General features: G+C 48.4%; 1 protein-coding gene across 1 annotated transcript in view; it reads left to right on the top strand.

Moving 5' to 3' along the window:
• Nucleotides 1-6,719, top strand: part of LOC126210011 (farnesol dehydrogenase-like) — a 180,764-nt gene extending 174,045 nt beyond the window's left edge. The window contains exon 3 of the mRNA XM_049939116.1: nucleotides 6,529-6,719. Coding sequence (XP_049795073.1) covers nucleotides 6,529-6,719 — 191 coding nt within the window. The remainder of the gene's footprint in view (nucleotides 1-6,528) is intronic.
• Nucleotides 6,720-10,462: the final 3,743 nt, after the last annotated feature.

Below are 10,462 nucleotides of genomic sequence, written 5' to 3' on the forward strand. Positions count from 1 at the left end.
CATAAAAAGGTACAATGCTAGTTTTTTATACTTAGATACGGATATTAGGTCTACAACTTTGCTTCTGCCGTTTTGCAATAGATAGCAATAGGGGCGAATGGTGGTGCAGCGTGTAGGTCGTGGGTGTCATATAACAAGCTTACGCACGTGTAAACGTAACACCATCAAAGTATTAGTCGATTTGTGATTGCATTCTTGATTGACTATGTCAACTTACGAGCCGAATTTTCGTCATTTGCGGGAAATTTTAATTTTATGCTTTAACATTAAAAAAATCTGCGGATGAGGCTCATAAAATGCTGGGTACGACTTACGGTCAGACACCTTAGAGTGAAAGAAGAGAATGGTTTCAACGCTACAAGAGCGATGATTTTGACTCTTTGGTAATCCATCAACATTTGAATGCTCGTCGTTTTTTATTCTTGCACATGCTAGCAGTTTCGACACCATTTAAGAGAACCTGATATCCACAACTGTTTTCATGTGCAATGAACAGAATCGTATGCAGCGGGCCAAAATTAACTGGATTCCGTACTTTTCGTGGCAATAACAAGGGCAGCATGGGCAGATGACAACCACGGAAGATACGGAACGCAGTTAATTTTGGCCTGCTGCATACGATTATGTTCATTGCACATGAAAACAGTTGTGGATATCAGGTTACGCTTTGGGCCTGAAGATGACACCATTTGGTGTCGAAACTGGTAGCACGTGTTAAGAAGAATAAATGATGTAGATTCAAACATAGCAGCTAGTTTTGTTATCGTTATTCAGGTGATTTTGACGTCCAAGAGAAGTTATGAATTTCTGAAAAGGGTAGCACTACCCGGTTTCAGGACGTATGTCACATCTTCAGGTGCATATTAAAATGTGAGTCGACGAAGGATGCATAACTAAGGTTAAAAGAGGTTAAAAATGTTAAAATAGTGCATCCCTAGTACATGGCACGCAAGAGGATATCCTCTTGAATCCTAGGTCTGCCAGAAAGTCTCTCGCAGGGGAGGAAAATGGTCGAGGCTTAGGAGCTCGCCACACATTGATCCGCATGAAGACAAATATGCGGTCTTTCGATCACAGTGCTGCAGAGACATCCATAAGACCGGAACGAAGCACAAACCTAAGCCTGCGAGAGGCTTTGTGGCAGACTTTCGATTGAAAAGGATATTCTCTTGCAAGCTATCTGCCAGGGATACACTATTGTAACATATTTTAACCTATTTTAACATTACTTATTCTTGTTTTATGAACTCACATTTTAATATGTTCCTGAAAGTGGGACATACGCCTTGAACCCGGATAGTGCTCTCATTTTTAGAAGTAAATAATTATTACAACTGCAGTAGATTATTCACAATGAATAACAGTTGTAGATGTACCGTCAAGAGAAACGTGTGTGTGTGTGTGTGTGTGTGTGTGTGTGTGTGTGTGTGTGTGTGTGTGTGGTGTTGGGGGGGGGCGGGGGTGGGGTGGGGGGGAGAGAGAAGGTTTTCGAAGCTACTGAAACCTACATGAACAGAGGAGTCTGTTATCGAAAGCAGTTGACGCCTTCGAGCCGAACGCTGAAGACAAACGGCCGCAGTTCAGTGATAGACATCAAAAGATGATTCTGCAGCACGGTAATGCTCAACCTCCATGTCGCAAAAGCCTTAAAAACGTATTTGGAAACGTGACTGGGACGCGAAATTTACAATTATTCAACGGTCACCAAGAGCAATCACAAGAAAACGCAAACAGAGGCTTGTAGTTCACAAATATTTGTTACACATATCCCCAAAACAGTTTTACAAAATCTTTTACAAAACCGGCTTTCAAATAGCCACCAATAAAAAGAATAATCAAAGCCCTTATGCAATCTTTACTTGAGTACGAGGATGGTTTGAAAATTTCTCGGAACGGAATAGATAAAAAGTACTTACATAACTGAAAGTTTTTTTTTCCAAACAATGGAAAATCCAGGATGGAATGTTACAATATTAGAGAAGGAAAGTTAATACGCACCATATAGGGGAGATGCTGAGTCGCGACAGGCACAATTAAAGGATTAACTCAATTATTGCTTTCGGCCATTAAGGCCTTTGTCAGCAATAGACACACATAAACACACAAACACACACACACACACACACACACACACACACACACACACACACACAAGCTGCGTTTGCGTTCGCCTGAGTGTGTGCGTGCGTGTGTGTATGTGTGTGTGTGTGTGTGTGTGTGTGTGTGTGTGCGCTTGTGTGTTTATGTGTGTGTGTGTTTGTGTGTTTGTGTGTCTATTGCTGACAAAGAGGCCTTAATGGCCGAAAGCAATAATTGAGTGAATCTTTTAATTGTGCCTGTCGCGACTCAGCATCTCCCCTATATTGTGCGTATTAACTTTCCTTCTCTAATATTGAAAGTTTTTTTTTTTATTTTTCGAAGTAGTCTCGTTGTAGACTAATGCACTTAGTCCAACGTTGTTCCAATGCCCTGTTCCCATCTCGAAAATGAGTTTCCTTCAGGCCTGCAAAATAGTTGTCATCTCTGGCTACCAATTCTCCGTTTGAAACGAATCTTCGTCCACCAAGCAAAAATTTTCAGTTTTGGAAAGAGATTGAAATTTGACGGAGCCATATCAGGTGAATAAGGCTGGTGTGGCATCAATTCGTACCTTAGTTCGTGTAATGTTGCCATGGAGACGGCACATGTGTGCGGGCGCGCATTGTCTTGATGGAAGATGACTTTATTCTGTGCTAAATCTGGCCTTTTTTGGCGAATCTTTTGTTGCAATTTGTCCAGGAGGTTAGCATAGTATTCTCCAGTAATTGTTTGCCCAGTGGGGAGATAATCGACAAACAGAATTCTCTTCGCCTCCCAGAACACTGATCCCATGACCTTTCCCGCCGAAGGAATTGTCTTTGCTTTCTGTGGTGGCGGAGAACCAGCATGTTTCCACTGCTTTGGCTGTTGTTTTGTCTCTGGGGTATACTAGAGCACCCAGGGTTCATCTGTGGTCACAAAACGGTGCACAAAATCTAGTTCGTTCCTCCTGAAACGGGCCATGTCCATTCTCGTGCGTTTTTGATCCAGCCTCGAGAGTCGCGGCACCCATCTTGCAGATAATTTTGTTTCATTTCTAATTCTTCAGTTAAAATGTGATGTACCCTTTCAGATGACATCTGGCGAGCGTGAGCAATTTCACGCACTTTCAAGCGGCTATCCTCCGTGACCATTTTGAGCACTTTTTCAATGGTTTCATGAGTAGCGACACATCTTGGCCGACCACTGCGCGGATCATCTAAGCTCTGCCGACCAAATTTAAATTCATTTGTCCACTTTTCAACAGATGAAGATGAAGGAGCAGAATCCCCCAGTGGATTCTGGAAATCGGCCTGAATGTCCTTTGCTTTCATACCTTTCTTTACGAAGTACTTAGTCACTGCTCGAATCTCTATTTTTTCCATCTTCGCAAATCACTACGCGGGAGCAAAAACATAGCCGCGTCACCGCCACAGCTCTCTTCCAAGAGCACTGACGTGTCACGTGATTACAGGCAACAGCCCAATGAGTATCACGTGGACAACTCGTTGCGCTAGCGCTGACCTCTCGTGGTGATTCCGAGAACTTTTCAAACCACCCTCGTACACAGAATGAATCAAGTTCAGTAAAGATCCTTCCTTTTAATTAAAGAAATAAACGGACCCCAATGAATATGAATGACAATGTAATTCCCCACAAAGGCAACAGAAACTAACCGGGACAAAATCCCCACAGGTGAATTAAGCAGCAGTGTAGTAAATTTCATGAGAACTTGTTAAAGAGCAATTTCCGCAGTGGGTAGCTTATTCCATTGAACAGATCGACGGAATTCCACTAACAATATAATGACTATTCCACAGAACTCACTCGTGGAAATCCTTCGACTACCAAATATGTGCAAAACAGTTATTTTAATAGTTGCTTTAAATTCCGTGCAACAGTGGGAACACCCCGACGGATGACCCACACGAATGGAACAGAAATAAATTACTAGGAACAGGGGACGCGCCTTGGTGCAACTGGGAACACCCTAAGGAGAGAAATGCCCAAATGATAGCGAGAGAAAAATACTAAACTTGTGTTAACTGCTGAGGCGAGCAGCGATGTTGACAGGATACACGGAAGTAGCTAGCCCAGCTAACGGCGACCGAAGACGTCTCTCCCAAGGCGCCGTGCCCTGTGTCGGCCAATACGGAGCTGGTTGCCCCCGCCTCTGGTAGTACACTGGAACGTTTTTAAAACAAAACAAGGACAGAAAACCAAACCACAAGAGGCAACACAAAACACTCTAATTTCAAGGATATGCCCTCTTTAAATTGAACACCCTCAACAGAAAGAAAACTCCAAAAGACATGGAAAATTATTCACTTCTTGCAGTTCATAATTGGAAATTTTTAGAGGCAGCCCCCCCCCCCCCCCCCCACCACATTAACGATCATAAAACCAGGAGAAGTTAACGGCCTGCCAAAACCAAGAATATTAAAACTATAATACAAGGCACGAAGGTCACGGCCCCTTCAAACGGAGGCCACAGTATAAACCACAACATACTAAAGTACATTAGAAGCCCACTGTATTAATTAAAAAAAAAATGGCCTGCACACTGTGCTAGAATGACTCACGCAGGTTTCACACTACTCACGCATAGTAGACTCGTCACTGGGCTGTGTTTTATACTCTGAACACCACTGTTCAATATACAGGCTGGTCCATTGATCGTGACCGGTCCAAATAGCTCACGAAATAAGCGTTAAACGAAAAAACTACAAAGAACGAAACCTATCTAGCTTGAAGGCTCTGAGCACTATGGGACTCAACTGCTGAGGTCATTAGTCCCCTAGAACTTAGAACTAGTTAAACCTAACTAACCTAAGGACATCACAAACATCCATGCCCGAGGCAGGATTCGAACCTGCGACCGTAGCGGTCTTGCGGTTCCAGACTGCAGCGCCTTTAACCGCACGGCCACTTCGGCCGGCTAGCTTGAAGGGGGAAACGAGATGGCGCTATGGTTGGCCCGCTAGATGGCGCTGCCATAGGTCAAACGGATATCAACTGCGTTTTTTTAAATAGGAACCCCCATTTTTTATTATATATTCGTGTAGTACGTAAAGAAATATTAATGTTTTAGTTGGGCCACTTTTTTCGCTTTCTGATAGATGGCGCCGTAATAGTCACAAACATATGGCTCACAATTTTTGACGAACAGTTCCTAACAGGTAGGTTTTGTAAATTAAAGTACAGCTGCAGGAGCCGACGACGCCCCCACTGCCGAGGGGAACAGAAGAAGGCGCATCCGCGCCGGCAAACCTGCACACCAGAGGACGAGCGCGTTGACCCCCTCAGGGGGAAAATGCGTAAAGAAGAAGAGGCAGGAGTGGTAACACGCATGTTCGACGATACCTCCTCTGCGAAAACTCTAAGTGCTCACACAGTATACGAGCGAGCGCTCTCTCGCGCTACGCTGAGTCTGTGTCTTGCTGCTGCACAGGGAACTGCATTGAACGCCGCCAACATGCCGTACACGAGGTATCGTCGTAGCCGCACAACTGTCTACAAAACCACAGAAAACATTGAACTTACGACAACAGCAACAGGAGACAAGAAAAATCGGATTCCAGTGAAGAGTGTTGCAGCCCACGCCCTCGTCGATGGACCTTGTGTATTTCTCGGATGTTCTCTTGATTTCAGCTTGGATATAAACGACACGTTCTCACATGGAAGTGGACGGTTCACCGTTGCCATAGTAAGAGGTGGTAGTGGACTTCCTAGTGTACCTGGTCTTCAAAGTTTTAATGATAGAGACGTAATTGCCTATCGTACTTATCACATGTTTGAACTTGGTAATAAAGATTTTTGGTAAATCAGCTTACGACTCAACATCTCCTCTCCTGTGGCGGCGGCGCCAGTTCAACTCTCGCTTCGCGGCGGGGTCTCTTGTGAGCTGCCAGTCACGAAAGAGCCTCTTCTTCTGCCTCATAGCGTCTATGATGTCAGGAGGCAGCTGGCGGGAGTAGTCCCGTGGTTTCCTCGGGCCTTGCGGTGTGGCTGCAGCTGCTGCACCCAGCGTGAGACGCGTGAATGCTGCGACGGCGGCGCCTCCTCCCGTGACGTCTCGGTCGCGCGTGGCGGCGACTGTCTGTGCCAGGTGCACGCGGAAGTGCTCCCAGTCCGTGTCGTGCAGCGGCATGCGTCTCTCCGGTGGTGCTAGCCCATCTGTGTCCGTGTCGAATATCGTCAGTAAGTGGTCTGACGACGGGGCACAGCGGGTAGACGCGGCTGCGTTGTGGGCGGCCCCCTCGATGATGGCGACGTCGGGGAGGCCGTAGGTAGGGTCGTGGTTCCCGGCTGCTCGGAGAAGCCGCCGTCCGCCGTTGTTCGTCACTCGGGAGTTCCATTCCACCTCGTCGTTGCCTGCCGCCTCGCCGGTTTTGCGCCTCGGCGCGGACGGCCGAGGGAGCGGCTGGCACTCCTGTGCGCCTGCTGCCCGCGGCTCTGAACACTTCGCAGCGACGATAGCTCGCCACGTGCGGGCCGCCGCAGTCGGCAGACTTCGGCGCGTGCGACCTCGGAAGTGGGCAGAGCCTACTTGCGTGGGCGCCTGCGCACTTCACACGTCCCTCGGGAAAGGAACGGTGGCGGGCGACGTGACCCATCCCCTGGCAGCGGAACCACTGGGCCAGTCCCCTCTTCTGTTGTAGGCTTTCAGTGGTGACCGTGGTGTCAGCTCGTAGAGCCGCCTGTGTGTGTGACGTGAGACTCGACAAGCGTCACGTTCCGGACGCGGAAATAATCCGCCAGCTCTTCTCTTAGCAAGTCCGGCTCAGCCGCCGAGGGCAAACCCTCGACGACTACCTTCAGCAGTCTGTCCGAGGACGGCGGCGTGCGAGTACCAGTGTAGTCCCCGGTTCGACGCCTCGCTCGTCACCTCGATGTAATCCAGCACGTTCGAGTCCTGCAGCCGCACAAGGTTCCCCGAAGCAGCTCGTAAGGTGAAGTCTGCTCTGGAAGCCCTCGCAGTCTCGGCCACCTCAAAGACGATAGGCGGCGGCCGTCGATGAGACCTCCCGGCGGTGGCGGCTGTCTCTCCTTCGTCGTCCGAGCAGCCAGTTTCTGCGGCGGTCGTGGGCGCCGTCTGCGAGGACGTTGACTGCTCGGCCATCTCGTCGTCTGCGAGCGCGCCGAAGCGGTTTGCAGTCGACGTGGGAGGCGAGGAAGGCGTCGCCCCGGGTCTGGCCGCCTGTCGAGACGCGTCGGTCGTCCAGGTGGCGCCTGGGATGGCGCGTCTTCTGCCTCCGGTAGTTGACACAGTTGGCTGCCTCTTCTTCTCGGGCGCCGCTTTAGCGCCGTGTTGTGCCGTGGAAATCGGCCGTTTGCGACGCCCGCCAACAGGGAGTTGGGGTCCGCTGGCCGCTGTCCGTTGCGCACTCTTCTCTAGCAGCAAGTCGTCTATATTCGTGGTGACGTCATCGTCTTCTTCTTCCGCTTCGAAGTCCACGGTCGATGCCGGCGACTCAGACGGGGCCGCCAGGGAAGCACGCTCCTCCGAACGGCGGTCTGCCACGCCGACATCTCCAGTCGTCACAGCTGGGGGGTCGCACGGGGCCGACGACCGAGCAGGTTCGCCCGAACGGAGGTCCGCCACACGCATTCCTCTGCTGAGCGAACCTCGAAACTCCAGGCGTGCCCACGAGGTCACTGCTCACTGCCGGAGCGACGACTGAGCACTACAGGAGTGGGGAAAGTGGAGGGGAAAGAAAAAGGACTTGCAGCCAGACAATGGAGTCAAGGAGTGGGCAGGTGGAGGAGAAACAGGATGGAAGGGGGAGGGGGCTAAGAGGCAGCTGCGGAAAAGGATAGAGGGAGAGAGAAATGGAGGGACAATCATCCGGGAGAGTATCACATTGCCAGAAGCGCCGCGCTTAAATAGCGGCCAGAAGAGGAAAAACAAAGAGAAAACACGCCTGCCAGGACAACCTGGATTTCTGCCCCGACTAGAAAGATAATCGCTGGCGTCAGCGATTCCCCCACAGCTCAGTGTTAACCCAGCATCTTCTCACAGACGAAATCGGACAACTACACTACTGGCCATTACATTTCTACACTACGAAGATGACGTGCTACAGACGCGAAATTTAACCGACAGGAAGAAGATGCTGTGATATGCAAATGATTAGCTTTTCAGAGCATTCACACAAGGTTGGCGCCGGTGGCGACACCTACAACGTGCTGACATGAGGAAAGTTTCCAATCGATTTCTCATACACAAACAGCAGTTGACCGGCGTTGCCTGATGAAACGTTGTTGTGATGCCTCAAGTAAGAAGGAGAAATGCGTTCCATCAGGTTTCCGACTTTGATAAAGGTCGGATTGTAGCCCATCGGAATTGCGGTTTATCGTATCGTGACATTGCTGCTCGCTTTGGTCGAGATCCAATGAATGTTAGCAGAATATGGAATCGGTGGGTTCAGGAGGGTAATACGGAACGCCGTGCTGGATCGCAACTGCCTCGTATCAGTAGCAGTCGAGATGACAGGCATCTTATCCTCATGGCAGTAACGGAGCGTGCAGCCACGTCTCGATCCCTGAGTCAACAGGTGGGGACGTTTGCAAGACAACAACCATCTGCACGAACAGTTCGACGACGTTCGCAGCAGCACGGACTATCAGCTCGGAGACCGTGGCTGCGGTCACCCTTGACGCTGCGTCAAAGACAGGAGCGTTTGCGATGGTGTATTCGACGACGAACCTAGGAGCACGAATGGCAAAACGTCATTTTTTCGGATGAATCCACGTTCTGTTTACAGCATCATGATGGTCGCATCCGTGTTTGGCGACATCGCGGTGAACGCACAGGCGCAGGAATGGCAAAACGTCATTTTTTCGGATGAATCCACCTTCTATTTACAGCATCATGATGGTCGCATCCGTGTTTGGCGACATCGCGGTGAACGCACATTGGAAACGTGTATTCGTCATCGCCATACTGGCGTATCACCCGGCGTGATGGTATGGGGTGCCATTCGTTACATGTCTCGGTCACCTCCTGTTCTCATTGACGCCACTTTGAACAGTGGACGTTACATTTCAGATGTTTTACCACCCGTGGCTCTCCCCTTCATTCGATCCCTGCGAAACCCTAAATTTCAGCACGATAATGGACGACCGCATGTTGCAGGTGCAATACCGGCCTTTCTGGATACAGAAAATGTTCGACTGCTGCCCTGTCCAGCACATTCTCTAGATCTTTCACCAATTGAAAACCCCAGGTCAATGGTGGCCGAGCAACTGGCTCGTCACAATACGCCAGTCACTACTCTTGATGAACTGTGGTATCGTGTTGAAGCTGCATGGGCAGCTGTACCTGTACACGCCATCCAAGCTCTGTTTGACTTTAATGCCCAGGCTTATCAAGGCCGTTATTACGGCCAGAGGTGGTTGCTCTGGGTACTGATTTCTCAGCATCTGTGCACCCCGTGTTCTAGTATAATATATTTCTCCAATGAATACCTGTTTCTCATCTGTATTTCTTCTTGGTGTAGCAATTTTAATGGCCAGTAGTGTAATTCATTGACAGCATTCATTTGAAATTGCCGACTCTCGAAAAACCACTCTTTGATAGGCCTAGCAGAATCGATTCGAGAATCACCTGTAAACATGACAGCAACAACAATTACCGAAAGTCTATTTGCGGCTTCCACAAGTTGCGTGACAAGTAATCGCAGTATGGCGCACCGGTTTAGTATTTCCCAGTTTCAGTCAATTTAATGTTTTCTGGATGTTCGTACTCGTTGCAGACAGTAAAGTAAGTTGGTTTTCAAACATTTCTGTAAACTGGCAGTACAACATTTCTGGAATTGGACAGGAGCTAGATTAAATGAACTGCGTATGTAAGGCTGTACACGCACATCGCAGGCACCGGAATTTTAATTAGTTCGCTCTGCGAGTTTATTGAAACACCAGTCAGACTCACGCCAACACAAAACGATTTAACAGCAGAATAATATTCACCTTTCTACGCTGTAGCGGTAAAATTTGGCTCACAACTGAAACATTCCGATAATACAATAATCCAGCTCAAAACTTCTTCCGCTCGTATTTTGCCTAGACACATTTTGTTATGGACATTTATGCATTAGTCGACCAGTTTTACGACTTCAAACTCTTATCTGTACACTGATGACAATTATTTATCGATTCATATAAATACTGAATTCGTAAGCTTCTTAGAATGGCATGCGACAAGTACTACTTTGTACTTCTCAACACCTTCTAGAAACTAATTTGGTGGTAATCATACTTCCCGAGAGCCATAAAACGCCGTTGTTTGGTGAGATATACACTTGCCATAGCCCTCAGTGCTATATTCCACAACAGAGACTGCCGCTAGACGTCATGAGTTTAAAGACGTAGTAACAGATATTCCCTTAAACGCTGTAAGGAA

The sequence above is a fragment of the Schistocerca nitens genome, chromosome 10, assembly GCF_023898315.1.
Source record: "Schistocerca nitens isolate TAMUIC-IGC-003100 chromosome 10, iqSchNite1.1, whole genome shotgun sequence".
NCBI classification, from domain to species: Eukaryota; Metazoa; Arthropoda; class Insecta; order Orthoptera; family Acrididae; genus Schistocerca; species Schistocerca nitens.